The sequence below is a fragment of the Gigantopelta aegis genome, chromosome 2, assembly GCF_016097555.1.
Source record: "Gigantopelta aegis isolate Gae_Host chromosome 2, Gae_host_genome, whole genome shotgun sequence".
NCBI classification, from domain to species: domain Eukaryota; kingdom Metazoa; phylum Mollusca; class Gastropoda; order Neomphalida; family Peltospiridae; genus Gigantopelta; species Gigantopelta aegis.
The window spans coordinates 31,741,718-31,758,801 of record NC_054700.1 but is presented as its reverse complement, the minus strand read 5'-3'; the positions used below and the strand labels follow the sequence as shown (position 1 = coordinate 31,758,801).

At 37.4% G+C, this 17,084-nt stretch overlaps 1 protein-coding gene across 4 annotated transcripts in view; it reads right to left on the bottom strand.

The window, feature by feature from the left end:
- The window catches only part of LOC121383755 (ras GTPase-activating-like protein IQGAP1), a 133,068-nt gene extending 116,023 nt beyond the window's left edge, over window positions 1-17,045 (bottom strand). For all 4 annotated transcript variants that reach the window (XM_041513854.1, XM_041513862.1, XM_041513868.1 and 1 more), the window contains exons 1-2: window positions 16,701-17,045; window positions 15,815-15,911 (exon numbers count right to left, since the gene is read on the bottom strand). In XM_041513854.1, coding sequence (XP_041369788.1) covers window positions 15,815-15,911; window positions 16,701-16,746 — 143 coding nt within the window. In that variant the 5' untranslated portion in view covers window positions 16,747-17,045. The remainder of the gene's footprint in view (window positions 1-15,814; window positions 15,912-16,700) is intronic.
- Between the last annotated feature and the right edge of the window lie 39 nt (window positions 17,046-17,084).

Sequence of the window (17,084 nt, the reverse complement as noted above, 5' to 3'; positions counted from 1 at the left end):
AGTGAGCCACAGAAAGGAAAGGTACGTACATAGAAATAATACAGGTAGAGAAATTAACAGTGCTAATAAGTTTCAAAACGTTTAGTGCTTACAATAAAGTCATGAACGGATTTTAAAACGTCTATATTTTCCTGATTAGTTAAGTATAGATCGCCAAATAATAAAATGTTATAGTTAACATGTAGATATTTCTGTAGATGGGTATTTCGATGCACCCTGAACAAAGGGCAATGACACAAGAAATGTTCGGCATCTTCCACATGATGCCCACAAACACATTTTGGATTATCTAAGATATCACGCTTAAATTTATGACCATTTAGGTTACTGTTACCTATCTGACGTCTTTCGCCATAATAAAAGTATGATGGGATAGGTTCAGTTACATTAATTGCATGTTTGAACCTAGTTAGTGATTTACAGTTTTTGATGTTAGAAGACGTATTATTCCATAATTTAACTAACGAAGGAAAGAACGAATTTGCAAAGAGCGTTGTAAATAAGTATTCAAGTGATCTGCTTTACGTAAAGAGAATGGAATTGTTTTACCGATAGGTCGTGGTGAAAGAAGAGCTAAATAAGTAGGTAACAAGTTATTTGACAGTTTAAACATCATGCATAATTTGTGGTGTTCACGCCTTTTTGAGAGTGGTGCGAAACCGGTTTCTTTATAAATAAGATCGTGTGAAGTTCTCCTAACAGCACCACAAATTGTTCTAAGAGCATCTAACTGAATATTTTCAAAGTTTTGTGCTAACTGAAAGAAACAGTTATCCCAAATAATATCAGCATAATCAAATACTGGAAGAATAAATGACTTATATATTATTTCTAACGACTTTCTAGAAAGACAATATTTAAAAGACCTGAGGCAGTTTATCATTTTACTTGTTTTATCGATAAGACTGTTTATGTGATAATGCCAGTCTCCTGATCATTGAAATGTCAGGCCCAGAAGCTTATGAGATTCAACTTCCGATATCTGTACGTTATCTAAAAATAGGGGTGGATTATTTGTAGCAGAACATTTTCGACTAAATATGATAGTTTTAGTTTTTTCTGGACTAAATTTAACCAACCACGTTTTGGCCCAAGTATTAATTAGCTCAAGATGTGTTAAAAATATTTGCACAGGCCTCTGGGTTTTCGACTGAGATATAAAGAGAGGTATCGTATACAAACTGGGGGGCATGATTGACAGTTGTCATGAGCGTCGTGAGTAGCTTCGTAGGACTAATGTACATATTTCATATAAGATGTTAAAATGGCTGCGAAAAATGGTCTACTAAAGTTTACATCGGAATGGTTTAAGACCAAAAGCAGTGAAACATTAACTTAGACGAAGTCTCTGGAGCCACCCGTCAAGGGTATTTAATTTAACAATGCAAAATTAAAAGATTCATACAATAAAATTAACTTTAGTGGAATGTGTTTTTTACTTTTAACAATTAGAATTATAGTTAAATACTCACGCAGATTTCCAGTGATGTTTAATTCTCCACATGTATCAGTATTTAAAATTTAATAAAATATGCCTCCCCTTCCCCCATAAAAAACCCAACAAAACCCCTAACTCACATAGACCTTTATCACAGCTCTATTTTCCCCTTATCGTTTTATTAAAAAAAGACAGTCGTACAACTACTAATCAATGTTACATGTCTAGCACAAATTATTTATTTATTTATTTATTTATTTATTTATCTTATTTTATTTATTATTTTATTTTATTTTATTTTCACTATCATTTATATCAGATACATACAACTTCACTTGAAATAATATCTGATATTTACGAAGTTTTAAAACATATGAGCCATCACACGTGAAAACCTACAACTTAGCATGACGTCAGAAACCGAGTAAATGCAGCTCAAAGTTTGACATTACATGTAAACGCGGAAGTAAAAGTTGACATGCTATTTGCAGGGTTCGAACTTAACGGTCGCCCGATTGCCCCATGTGACTGAAAACGACGACGGCCGACTGAAAACCCACAGTAAGGTTGCCCACCTGTCGACCAATTTTTTTTTTTTTTTTTAAATCAATAATTACTAAATAAATAAAAGTACAGCTATGTAGCCTACTTTGCACCATGAAATAGTGTAGGTCTGCTTTTACATATAAACATATGCCCAGTATAAGAATAGGTGTAAGGTAAGTTAAGTGGCATGTAAAATTGGGCACAAATTCATGTCGACAAGATTCAGCCCTGGTTATGTGTACACGTCATAGATCGTATCCACTGAACATTATATTTTAGGGTTTTTTTTTATTATTATTATTTCATTGAGATGGGGTGGGAGGAAGGAAGGGGTTGTGTCGGTTATACCAGTGCTCAACGTTTGGTGAACGCAAGCATCTTTGTTTGTTGGAAATTATATAATCAGGAATTATATAATCCTATTATCTAATTTAATATGAAACGCTAAGCGATTTCGCAAACCTAACACGTGCATAGTTCGTGACCCATCAGAAGATGATGATACTTGCAGTGCCATGGCGTTAAGTGACTAACAATACCACAAATGTATTGACAGCGACAGTGGGGAGTCACAGTGGCATGTCTGTTATTTATTTAAAGAGTGGGTTGGTTGAGTGCAGGAAAATACTCAAAATAAATGTTTTCTCTTATAATCTGTTGCAATATTGTTGTTTTTTCAGAAAATATTATTCGGGCAAGTGAAAATAGATCCGGGCAAGTGAAAGTGCTGTCACCACTTGCCCGGATGGCAACTCAAAAAAAAAGTTAAGCGCAGACACTGTGTTTGCGCTGTTTGTTTTCAAGAATTTAGAAGATGACATCTTCTTCTTTACATGAAGATCAGTCTGAAGTAAACATATATCTGTATACATGTACAATAGTGTTTGGTTACTATTTTGTATCTGAGTGTTTGGTTACTATTTTGTATCTGAGAACATTGGTTGAGATTGTTAGCGATACCATCAGCACTTTGATACACATTTACAAGTATAGGAGTCCTATATATCGATATGGTATGCAAGTATCACACGTTTTTATAACATACATGATTATACATAACATAAAGTGCAGCAACTTTTCTAGAGTGGTAGACCCATGCAACCCGATACGATCCTAATTTGATGTTTGGTCTAACTTATGAATAGTGTATATAACTTCAGGCCCGTAGCCAGCATGATTAGCGGGAGGGGGTGATCAAAATTTCATGTAAACGGAACCTATCAAACGCGAGCGCCAAAGGTGCGGAGCTGTAAACAGGGGGGAGGGGGTTTCCCCATATATATATATATATGTGCCAAACAATGAGATGACGCCGGTTACACTCAAGAATAATACGTGAACTTTTGTTGCGAAATATACGTTAACAAGTTGCGGTATGCATGTAAAATGGCCAGGTCACAGAGCCACGACAAGAAACCGTGTGTTTTCAGTCGTACCAATGTATTTATAATAAATCATACATGGCATACTTCTCACATCTCACAAACAGGATAGCATACACGACGTCCTTTGATGGATCATTGGTTGGGACGGGAAATAATCAAATGGGCCCACTGAGGAGGATTGAACTTTCAGCAAGTGGAACCTCAGACAGACGTTCTTGTTACGTTATCCCAGTCATTTGGGGACAAGGACTTTTATATGTAAAATCCGATTATTATTTTTATCATTTGAGCGGAACTCTCAATCCTGTGTGTGTGGGGGGGGGGATCATCTAATCCCCCAATCCCCCCTGGTTGCTGGCCTGACATGGTACTTAATATGTTTGCTTCAAACATTCAAATGAAGTACCTTATGACTGTGCATAATAAACCCTCATGAGTTTATAATAAATAGACCATCCTGAGTTTGTAGCTATATTATCAAGCTGTCAGCTAGTGTAATCTGTTATAAATAAAACTTACATCTTTCTTAGGTTAAATAATCTTGCTTCGAATTTAAGTAGCTGTATATGCAATACAATTACATTTCTGACCATTCTCAGGTCAGTAGCAAACAAGAAGTCGGAGGGAGGGAGACTATAGCCCCACTTTTATAAACCTGGTTTAAAATATGGCTTTTGCCCCCCCCCCCCACCACCAACTAGACTGTGTCCCTCCACTACAGATTGTGCCCCCTCCCCTCCCCCAACTCCAGATATCATTCCTACGGGCCTGATTCTAATGTTTTATATACCATAGCTCAACTTTCATATGTATCATTTAATTTTATTCTAAATACCAAACAAAATTTTAAATAACTTGGTGAAAAGAAATCCCGACAAGAATCCTGAATGTATTTATCTGCATAATGCTTTATAAATATTTAAATTATGTTAAATACAATAAATATCTGCATACATACACACGCGCACACATTAATGTTATTTCAGCCCATATCCGATATTTATTGTGTATGAATCCGAACTGATGGTTTGTCGGGCGTTAACAACAAAATATTTTTTATTTTGTGATAAGCAATAATTCATAAATGTCTCCAATAAGTTTTGTTGGATGTCGACAGAATTTTCGGGTTCCCTACTGATAGAATAATTAATCATGGAGATATTCACATTCCTATTGTCTATGTCCCCCAACTTGTCTACAGGTCTATTTTTGCGAGATCTCGCGTGAGTTCGCAGCTTGCATCCTCGAGTTACCCCGCAATGGGCACATGCGCAGTGGAATGTGAAAGAGGTCTATTACCACAAACATGAGTATAGTTGTAAGATCACTATTTAGACCTTTAATTACCACATACATGTGTTTAGTTGTAAGATCACTATTTAGACTTTTAATTACAGGTCAGGGGCTTTACGGATAACAGTTTTTCACTGCTGGATACAGATTAATTTTTACATTTGTTATGAAAGTTAGTCGCTTAAAATTGCTGTAGGCAGACTGAAAATTGCCAGTGGCAAAAACATTTCCAAACTGCCATAGGTGACACATTTTTTATTTAAAGGCACAGATTTAAGGACCTCATTTCTCTCAAAATTAATAATAAATTAAATTACATTGATTTGTGATGTACCAAACCTCGCTATTGTAGCACCCAAACTGATCCACGATGGAGGGAAATCCATGTCAACCCTCTTAATTTTAATTTTTAGTTTTTTTATTATGGACCGTCACCATAAACATTATTTTGACAAAATATCATTAATAAGTGGGATATGGTGGTTATGTATATTGAATAAAGTATTTTTAGGGACAAATCAAATGTATGTATTTTCAGGTAATACACAGTTGGGCCATTAAATGTGTCATTTTTCTGTGACAATATGCCTTTAAGCCCTGTAAAACTCACTGCCTATGTTGCAGACTCTAGATACTAGTTTCAATGTGAAGATGGACACTAAGTCTGATTAATCTGCTATCCTACAATACATTTGGATAAAGTTACAATAGAGTGAAACATGAGTCAGTGTTGTTGAAACGAAGAAATACCTTAAAAAATAAGCTTGTCTCCGTAACTGTTTTTGCTCAGAAGTACTTATATTGTGCACAAATTATTGTTACATAAGCTGTGAAAGGCTCTAAGGGTCTGATCAAAATTTGTAAGTCGGGGTCGGGAGTGTTTTCGATCGGAATTTTATGAACCAATTTGTTGCCTCCTTGTATAAGCCGACTCTCTTCTTTTGGAAAGTATTTCTAGACTTCAAAAGTCGGCTAATACATGGCAATATACGGTATGTACATTTTTTAAATTATGAAAAATGTAATTCTGGGTATTACAAACACTTCGGATGTAGAACAATGGATATTCTAATCAATAAAATGTAAGTAACTTCTAATTTAAATTATACAAAATTGTTAAAATAGTAAAAAATATGTCATAGTGTTTAAAACCTAGTACCTTTTCCTTTAACCATTAAGGAACACACTAACCGCTGATTTTGGTTTACCGCAACTCAAAGAATAAAAAAACCATGTACCATCTCTGATGTAAAGACAAGAGGTTATGTGCCTATGAAAGGTGAGTTTGGACAATTTTCTCATGGAAGTGTTTAAAAGATTACCCATGCATACTCACAAGAATCAGGGCTTCTAGATTATGGTAGCCCCATTCCCATGGCTAGTGATATTTAATATTGGGCTAGTAAATTACTACTATTGCCATGCCCAACGGCTAGTGAAAAAAATTGTCAAATGTTGCAGTTGTCTTATTTTGTAAATACAAATATCCTGCCTCCAACCCCCACCCCCAACTGTTAGTGCTTTTAAGCTATATATATCTCTCTCTCTTTAGGTGACATCTTATTTTTACTAAATTATTTAGTAAAATTGTATTAACTTTAAGCTGTAAAGTACATGTAAGGCTAGTGAATGTTTAACCATGGCTAGTAAATTTTTAAAATCACTGATCCCATGGCATGAGGATTTTATAAAAATTCTAAAACCCCTGCGAGAATACAGCTGTTATGCATGGTTAGAAGAAATGATATAACCATCTTCTTAAAGCCATGCCATGTATGCACCTTCCAGGGATGTGGCCACTTGAGATCACTCAGATGCTGCAATATTTATCAAGTGACAACTGTCCACATACATACTCATTGTTAGGTATGTAACAGTGTATTTAGTTCATTATGATTCAGTGGCCACCCACTGGATAGGGGCACAACATGGGAATATCTCACATATGAAATTTCCGTATTTAAATCATTAACAGGATATGGGACAAACTTGTACAAACAGTGAAATACAAGTACAGCAATAAGATGTCAGTCCATTTTGTTTTGTTTTAATGTTTAAAGACACAACTAGAGCACATGGATTAATTAACGATTGATTAAATAGGATATCAAACATTTGGTAATTCTGACATTTAGAGAGAAAATCTCCAAAAAAAATTCCAATTAGCAGCAAGGGATATTTTATAAGTACAATTTCCTACAGGCAGGACAGCATATACCATGACCTTTGATATACCAGTCATGGGGCACTGGCTGGGAAGGGGTGAAATCCAATCGGGGACTGTTCAATCCCACGACCCAAGCGCTTCAGCTGGATGCTTTACCAACCGAGTTAAGATCCAATCAGTCCAACAGTTCTAAACATGACAGGCAACTTCTCTGCAGTGTTCGAGATTAAACATTTTGGGCAGTATCCCAGTTGGATACTAACATTTCAAAATGTGGTATCCCACCTGAGAATTTAGTATCCCAAACTTAAATGAAATTCATAAATAACATCGTAACAAACTTGGACAACACTCTTACTTAACTTCATCAGTAAATGACGACGTTCATTGTTTCAGCAAAAAATAAAAACGCAGGATTAAAACAACATTATATGGTATCCCGGTGGGATACTGATTTCTTGAAGTCTGGTATCCAGAAATAAATTCTGGTATCCCCAGGATATTGGAATACTGTTAATCTCGAACACTGCTCTGATATGAGTATTACAGCACTCGCTCGATGCACAGTCGGTGTGAGATCGATCCCCGTCGGTGGGCCCATTAGGCTATTTCTAGTTCCAGCCAGTGCACCACTACTGGTATATCAAAGGCTGTGGTATGTACCGCCTTGTCTGTGGGATGGTGCATATAAAAGATCTCTTGCTGCTAATCGAAAAGCATAGCCCACAAAGTGGCAACAGCAGGTGTGTTTCCTCTCTCAATATCTGTTTGGTCCTTAACCATATGTCTGACGTCATATAACCATAAATAAAATGTGCTGAGTGCATTGTTAAATAAAACATTTCTTTCTTTTGTTTTTGTCTTTCTCTGATATGAACATACATTTTCCATCCAGTCATGTTAAATATGTCATTGTAAACCTTCTGGTTTAAATAACACAAATGTTGGGTGGGTCATAAACAAAACTGTTTAAGTTTAAATATTTATTAATATATCATATTTACTTACAGCACTGATCAAGTGACAAAGTGCTTGCTTGATGCATGGATTGTCTAGGATCAATCCATGTCAGTGGGCACATTGGGCTTTTTCTCATTCCAGCCAGTGCACCACAACTGGAATGTCAATTGCTACAGAACAGTGCTGGCTTTCAGATGAATCACAAAGATCTGTTAAGATCTCTTTTAAACAACAGGCACCGAACATAGCCCAATGGTAAAGTGCTGGCTTTCAGATGAATCACAAAGATCTGTTAAGATCTCTTTTAAACAACAGGCACCAAACATAGCCCAATGGTAAAGTGCTGGCTTTCAGATGAATCACAAAGATCTGTTAAGATCTCTTTTAAACAACAGGCACCAAACAGCCCAATGGTAAAGTGCTGGCTTTCAGATGAATCACAAAGATCTGTTAAGATCTCTTTTAAACAACAGGCACCAAACATAGCCCAATGGTAAAGTGCTGGCTTTCAGATGAATCACAAAGATCTGTTAAGATCTCTTTTAAAACAAAAGGCACCAAACAGCCCAATGGTAAAGTGCTGGCTTTCAGATGAATCACAAAGATCTGTTAAGATCTCTTTTAAACAACAGGCACCAAACATAGCCCAATGGTAAAGTGCTGGCTTTCAGATGAATCACAAAGATCTCTTAAGATCTCTTTTAAACAACAGGCACCAAACATAGCCCAATGGTAAAGTGCTGGCTTTCAGATGAATCACAAAGATCTGTTAAGATCTCTTTTAAACAACAGGCACCAAACATAGCCCAATGGTAAAGTGCTGGCTTTCAGATGAATCACAAAGATCTGTTAAGATCTCTTTTAAACAACAGGCACCAAACATAGCCCAATGGTAAAGTGCTGGCTTTCAGATGAATCACAAAGATCTGTTAAGATCTCTTTTAAACAACAGGCACCAAACATAGCCCAATGGTAAAGTGCTGGCTTTCAGATGAATCACAAAGATCTCTTAAGATCTCTTTTAAACAACAGGCACCAAACATAGCCCAATGGTAAAGTGCTGGCTTTCAGATGAATCACAAAGATCTCTTAAGATCTCTTTTAAACAACAGGCACCAAACATAGCCCAATGATAAAGTGCTGGCTTGATGTGTGGTCGGTTTGAGATTGATCCTCGTCGGTGGGTCCATTTCGCTATTTTTCATTCAAGCCAGTGCACCACAACTGGTATATCAAAAGGTCATGGTATGTGCTATCCTGTCTATGGGGTGGTGCATATAAAAGATCACCTGCTACTAGTGGGAAAATGTAGCTGGTTTTCTCTCTAAAACTAAATATCAGAATTACCAAAAGTTTGATAACCAACATCAATTGAAAATTTATTAGCAGCTACTATTTAACATATAGAATTGTGTAGCATTAATTGCAATCTCTGAAACATGCACAGCGAATCACAATGTAAAACTGAATAAAATATTCCCGGAAAAAGTACATTCCAGTTTTAAAGATGGGTGGGACCTAAACAAAATCTTTAAGTTTATTTATTTTATTTTATTTATTTATAAATAAAATGTATTTATTTATTTATTTATATATTTATGTGTACAGCCTGATCAGTATTCCGATAAGTGTGTCATGTTTAAAGAATATATGGGGTCTTTATGTTCTGTAAAGATATTTTACAGCATACCTACATGTATATGGGGGTTTTTTTAATGTTCTGTAATTTGGGCTAAAGCTATTTTTATGTTAATGTACTGTATGCCCTGTACACACACCCTTACTGATCAGAGGAAGTCTGAAAGATGTTCTCTAATCTCCTATTGTGTCCCCAGGCTGACCATCAATTAAATATTTATTGCTTTCCACTCCAAGTGTTTGTATTGTGGTCAGATGGCCAGGCAATGAATCACCGCCTAGTGTGTGTAAACAAGTGCTACAATGTACTAAAAGATCAATCACTTCTAAAGCCTAGAAATCAACACAGGTTGACAACTGGTGAAATCAACACAGGTTGAGACTGGTGAAATCAACACAGACTGACCACTGGTGAAATCAACACAGACTGACCACTGGTGAAATCAACACAGGCTGACCACTGGTGAAATCAACACAGACTGACCACTGGTGAAATCAACACAGGTTGACCACTGGTGAAATCAACACAGGCTGACCACTGGTAAAATCAACAGGTTGACCACTGGTGATATCAACACAGGCCAAATTAACAGAACTGATCAATCTTACCAACACGAAACATTTAGAATAATTTTAAAACAAATTTGGAGAAATAAATAAAATCCTGGACTTTCCAGGGACGTAAATTAATTTTTCCAGGGGAGTTTAAGGACTTTTCAGGGAGAAAATATTTTTGATAATTTTCCATGATGCATATGAATCCTATGATTTAGAGAGACTTGATTGGGTTTTTTTTTTTTTAAAGTTAAATGTCAAAATTCAAAATATCAAGTTCATTCAAAATGACACAAACTTCTTTTTAAAGGTTAGCATTATAATAAAGTCAAGTTAAATCCAGATAAAAAGTGGTTTACCAAGTTGCAGTCAAATATCATGAGATGACATTACATTATAGGTTTGTTTTCAGAAATGTTAATAAAAGCTATCTCAATTTTATAAAAGATATTGAAAATCCTGCATTAATATTGCTTTTTGGCAAAAACTAAAAGGACAAAGAATTAAGCCTATTGAATAAAGACATTTTTTTTTTTTAATTTTCCCCAATCTGCTAAATAGTGTACAAACTGAAAACAGAATCCCATCATATACCTGTATATAATTAATGTGTCCATGTTTTCGGATAACGTTTGCATGCAAAACATTTATAAATTATTGTAGGTCTTTTGCAGCACTTAGATGGGAATATAAAGTATGCAGAAAAATTAACACTAACATTTTAGAAATATAAAACTTGCAAAGCGAATTGTGAAGCGATACAAACAAAATGTCCCCTGAATACCTATATAGAAAGATAATAATACATTTGTGTATCGTTTTTAAACAAGTTGTGAGATAAATGATATCTAACGGACATGAATGTATTATTCTATTTCTTATATATAATATCCTCAAAACCAGGTTTTAAGCAAATTTTAACATCTTTTTCGACTTAAAGTTATTTACAGCCATTGCACTTGTAGCAAACTTAGGCGTCACAGACACATGATTCTCAGGTTAACTATACGTCACAAGGTAATCTATTTTCACTGTGTGTTTTTTTCATTGGCTGCATGGCACTGGTCATCACCTAGGAGCAGCCAATCATATGTCTTGAAATTGTTAACACACATACGTGTGTTAACAACCCATGTGTTATCAAAAATAATACATGATGTTCTCACCAATGGGTGTGTGTAAGAAACACAGATAAAACAGACCTTCCTGGTAACACGATAACAATATAGTAAATCTGATATATTATACGTGTCTAGAATCTGATATATTACAAGTGTCTAGAATCTGATATATTACAATCGGTCAGAATCTGATATATTACAATCGGTCAGAATGTGATATATTATAATCATTCAGAATCTGATATATGATAAACATTAAAAGCCTGACCGCTTACATACAAGCAACAGGTTAGCTTTGATATGGTGATGAATGAATTCAACAGGTCTCATCTAATTATAGATATTTATGTAAGTACCAGTATTCAAAATGCTAGTGGTGACTCAGAGGGCCTATACTTTCTTGTCATAACCAGGTCACTGGGAGTTGGCTTTTCCGTTGACATGTACATACTTCCTTCACCACATAGTTTGAAAAAAAAACCACCTATACAGCCACATGTGCACGTCCATGTAGCTACTGGCTAACACTTCAAATATATATATACCACATGCACTTGCCAATGACATCGTGTGTAAATACAGGAAGTCATACGTACATGTAATCGCATACAATTTATTGGCATACACGGTAAACACAAGTATGAATATCAGGTCTCTATAAATTGTGTGAACAGTTGTTTAGTTTGTGCATTATTCATGAATGCAACTTTAGTTTTGCATAATCTATTTTTGTTTGCACATTAAACTTAGAACATTGTGCATTTGTATAGTCATGACAGGTTATGCAAAAACAAAATGGATTATATAAATTAGTTTTTGTGTATCTCGTAAATGGGTTGTGGAATTGTTCAATTCTCAAGGCCTGAATATATAGATTTTCAAATGATTGGGAGGGGTTTTAACAGATTAATGTCTGTTTTTTTAAAGTTGACTTAAACAGAGAGAGAGAGAGAGAGAGAGAGAGAGAGAGAGAGAGAGAGAGAGAGAGAGAGAGAGAGAGAGAGACAGAGAGAGAGAGAGAGAGAGAGAGAGAGAGAGAGAGAGAGGGGTGTATAGTAAGGGAGACATACAGAAACAGGGTGAGAGAGGAATATGGATGAAGACAGAGAAGGGGAAAGACGAGACAGGGATGGAGAAAGCAAGAAGGGGAGTGGAGATAAGAATATGAAAGGAGATTGAAAGTTATAGGGAGACAGCTACAAAGAAAGAGAGACAGATGGAGAGAGGAGAGAGGAGAGAGAGAGAGAGAGAGACAGACAGACAGAGAGAGAGAGAGACAGACAGAGAGATGTGTATAGTAAGGGAGACATACTGAAACAGGGTGAGAGAGGAATAGGGATGAAGACAGAGAAGGGGAAAGACGAGACAGGGATGGAGAAAGCAAGAAGGGGAGAGGAGATCAGAATATGAAAGGAGATTGAAAGGTATAGGGAGACAGCTACAAAGAAAGAGAGAGATGGAGAGAGAAAGAGAGAGAGAGAGAGAGAGAGAGAGAGAGAGAGAGAGAGAGAGAGAGAGAGAGAGAGAGAGAGAGAGAGAGAGAGACAGACAAAGCGAAAAATAAAAAGACTAAAAATAGACTGACCACAAAGACAAATAGAGCAGTAAAATGAGAAAGCTGGATTGTCAAATGATTACTATTACATAGAATGTACAAGAGAGGTAAAACACTGAACAACAATGGTGTTTAACACGGCGACCAGGAGATGTGACTACCATTGCAAGACATGATGTCCAGTGAGTGATCGATCACCGACCTAATGAACACATACATCACATTCTGACACCCACAACTGGAAAACATTCCTATGAGTAATACACACGTACTAGTAAACTTACACACACGTCATAGGACAAATGATGTAAACCGACATAATTAACAGACCTTAGAGGGACACAGCATGCAAGTAAACATGCATATACCTGTACACGCACAATAAAACTAAATCATGTGCATAGACATGAAGAGTCATGAAAAATACTTAATTACATTTACATTAAATTTACAGATAAACTTACAAACATGTACATAGTAACTGATGTAGATATATATAAACCACTTTGTATATATGACAAGGAGGATGTAAATAGTAATACATGCAAAATGGGATGTAGTGTTATTAACCTTTTCATGCCTGTGCTGGAATGTCATGAACCGAGTCGTTCTGTGACATCAAACTAATAAGGAAGGAAATGTTTTATTTAACGACGCACTCAACACATTTTATTTACGGTTATATGGCATCAGACATATGGTTAAGGACCACACAAATATTGAGAGAGAAAACCTGCTGTCTCCACTTCATGGGCTACTCTTTTCGATTAGAAGGAAGGGATCTTTTATATGCACCATCCCACAGACAGGATAGCAAATACTACGGCCTTTGATGTACCAGTTGTGGTGCACTGGCTGTAGCGAGAAACAGCCCAATGGGCCCAAAGACGGGGATCGATCCCAGACCGACCACGCACCAAGCTAGCACTTTAACACTGGGTTACACCTCGCCCCTCTCAAACTAATAACGGCATGCACTGTGCTATCACATCGATAGTATATTTTAATTGACGGCATACAAAGCCCTGTCATGTTACATAATGGTTCACTGTCTGGTGGTGAGATGGTCACTAAAGTCTGGTGGTGAGACGGTGACTAAAATCTAGTGTTGAGACCATGACTGGAGTCTGGTGGTGAGACGGTGACTAAAATCTAGTGGTGAGACTGTGACTAAAATCTAGTGGTGAGACGGTGACTAAAGTCTGGTGGTGAGACGGTGACTAAAGTCTAGTGGTGAGACGGTGACTAAAGTCTGGTGGTGAGACAGTCGCTTAAGTCTGGTGGTGAGACGGTGACTAAAGTCTGGTGGTGAGATGGTCACTAAAGTCTAGTGGTGAGACGGTGACTAAAGTCTGGTGGTGAGACGGTGACTAAAGTCTGGTGGTGAGATGGTCACTAAAGTCTAGTGATGAGATGGTCACTAAAGTCTGGTGGTGAGACGGTGACTAAAGTCTGGTGGTGAGATGGTCACTAAAGTCTGGTGGTGAGACGGTGACTAAAGTCTGGTGGTGAGACGGTGATTAAAATCTAGTGGTGAGACGGTGACTAAAATCTAGTGGTGAGACGGTGACTAAAGTCTAGTGGTGAGACGGTGACTAAAGTCTGGTGGTGAGACGGTGACTAAAGTCTGGTGGTGAGATGGTCACTAAAGTCTGGTGGTGAGACGGTGACTAAAGTCTAGTGGTGAGACGGTGACTAAAGTCTAGTGATCAGATGGTCACTAAAGTCTGGTGGTGAGACGGTGACTAAAGTCTAGTGGTGAGATGGTGACTAAAGTCTGGTGGTGAGACGGTGACTAAAGTCTGGTGGTGAGACGGTCACTAAAGTCTGGTGGTGAGACGGTGACTAAAGTCTAGTGGTGAGATGGTCACTAAAGTCTGGTGGTGAGACGGTCACTAAAGTCTAGTGGTGAGACGGTGACTAAAGTCTGGTGGTGAGATGGTCACTAAAGTCTGGTGGTGAGACGGTGACTAAAGTCTGGTGGTGAGATGGTCACTAAAGTCTGGTGGTGAGACGGTGACTAAAGTCTAGTGGTGAGATGGTCACTAAAGTCTAGTGGTGAGACGGTGACTAAAGTCTAGTGGTTAGATAGTCACTAAAGTCTGGTGGTGAGACGGTGACTAAAGTCTGGTGGTGAGATGGTCACTAAAGTCTGGTGGTGAGACGGTCACTAAAATCTGGTGGTGAGATGGTCACTAAGTCTAGTGGTGAGACGGTGACTAAAGTCTGGTGGTGAGATGGTCACTAAAGTCTGGTGGTGAGATGGTCACTAAAGTCTAGTGGTGAGACGGTGACTAAAGTCTGGTGGTGAGACGGTGACTAAAGTCTGGTGGTGAGATGGTCACTAAAGTCTGGTGGTGAGATGGTCACTAAAGTCTAGTGGTGAGATGGTCACTAAAGTCTAGTGGTGAGATGGTCACTAAAGTATGGTGGTGAGACGGTCACTAAAGTATGGTGATGAGACGGTGACTAAAGTTTAGTGGTGAGATAGTCACTAAAGTCTGGTGGTGAGACGGTGACTAAAGTCTGGTGGTGAGATGGTCACTAAAGTCTGGTGGTGAGACGGTGACTAAAGTCTAGTGGTGAGACGGTCACTAAAATCTGGTGGTGAGATGGTCACTAAGTATAGTGGTGAGACGGTGACTAAAGTCTGGTGGTGAGATGGTCACTAAAGTCTGGTGGTGAGATGGTCACTAAAGTCTGGTGGTGAGATGGTCACTAAAGTCTAGTGGTGAGACGGTGACTAAAGTCTGGTGGTGAGACGGTGACTAAAGTCTAGTGGTGAGACGGTCACTAAAATCTGGTGGTGAGATGGTCACTAAGTCTAGTGGTGAGACGGTGACTAAAGTCTGGTGGTGAGATGGTCACTAAAGTCTGGTGGTGAGATGGTCACTAAAGTCTAGTGGTGAGACGGTGACTAAAGTCTGGTGGTGAGATGGTCACTAAAGTCTAGTGGTGAGACGGTGACTAAAGTCTGGTGCTTACACAAGTTTTACACCTCCATACTGAGCCACACTAACCCTGGACTAGAAGCCGGTGCTGAGATTTGAACCTAGTGCACTGAACATATTGGTACATACGACTTACAAGTGCCCTACCTAATTTATTATGTTTAGGCCTAGGTTATTTTCCATGGCAACCACATTATAGACTTACATTTTGGCCTCTTCCAGATGACACAGATATTCGTAGGCTATATTCGACTTGCGCTGTTCATCCATCTCATCTGCAGAGAGCCTCGAATCATCCAGCGCTAAAAGTTAATGTAAAAAAACACAACAAATTAAAAAGATGTATCCTTACCTACATACACATGTATGTCAACAGGTTCATGTGTCACATTGTGTGTGTGTGTGTGTGTGTGTGTGTGTGTGTAAAAAAAAAGCAAGAATTATTTGAATTTGTTTTGACACCACTGTCAAACCAGAATTGAGAAAACAATATTAGTATTTTTTGTTTTATAATAAATCCATGACCCAATTTTTTTTCTATTTCCACAAACATTGATATATCATTCATAATAAGTTAAATGCATAATTTGTCAAAAAATTATATTATTATGGTACATTCTCCACTACTGTTTACTTAAAAAGAAATAATTAATTTATAAAATTGTTATATTTTTTTTAATACAATACGAATTGTATAATACAGTTTTACAATGTGTAGTACTAGTAACAAAGTGACTGAATTATAAAATTTGATTGATCAGATCAATTTAATTCACAGAAGTATTAGTCCAACATTCAACACTGTACTACATACACATAAGGGTGACATTTTTAATACAGTATAAATTGCAGTATATAATAAGGTTTTACGATGTGTAGTGGTAGGAACAAAGGACTTATTAAGCCAACTTGATTGATCAACTAATACAAAGTACTTTATTATTTAATCCAACATTCATATTGTACTACTAGCAGTACAAGCTACATTTGTTTCACAATGTATTCATCATTTTCTCTGTATTAATTGTAGCTAGTTTTAAAAGCATGACACTGACAGTGGCCAGAAATTTACTAATTACACCACAACTCACTTCTGTAATGAGGCTTAGGCCCATCTGATACATCCGTATCCCCCATTGTGTCCCGCGAATGTGATGCAGTAGCAAAGTGTGACACAATCCGCCAAATAAAGACCAGCTGCAACTGCCTGATACGGACACAACACTACATCAAGTAAACAAGAGAAATCGGCGGCACTTTGATCAATTAAATAATCCACAAGGAATGGCGACCTGGGTATCCCTCGCACGCCTCGACACTGTGTTTGCTGCCACCGATAATCCGAGAGAGTGACAGTTACGCATAACCAGTATGGATCACTTGTTTTTGCGCCAGATACCAGACCACACGGAGACGCATTGATGCATTGAATGAGCGCGGACCGGATTTCAAATGTTTTAGCGGGAATTATGGGA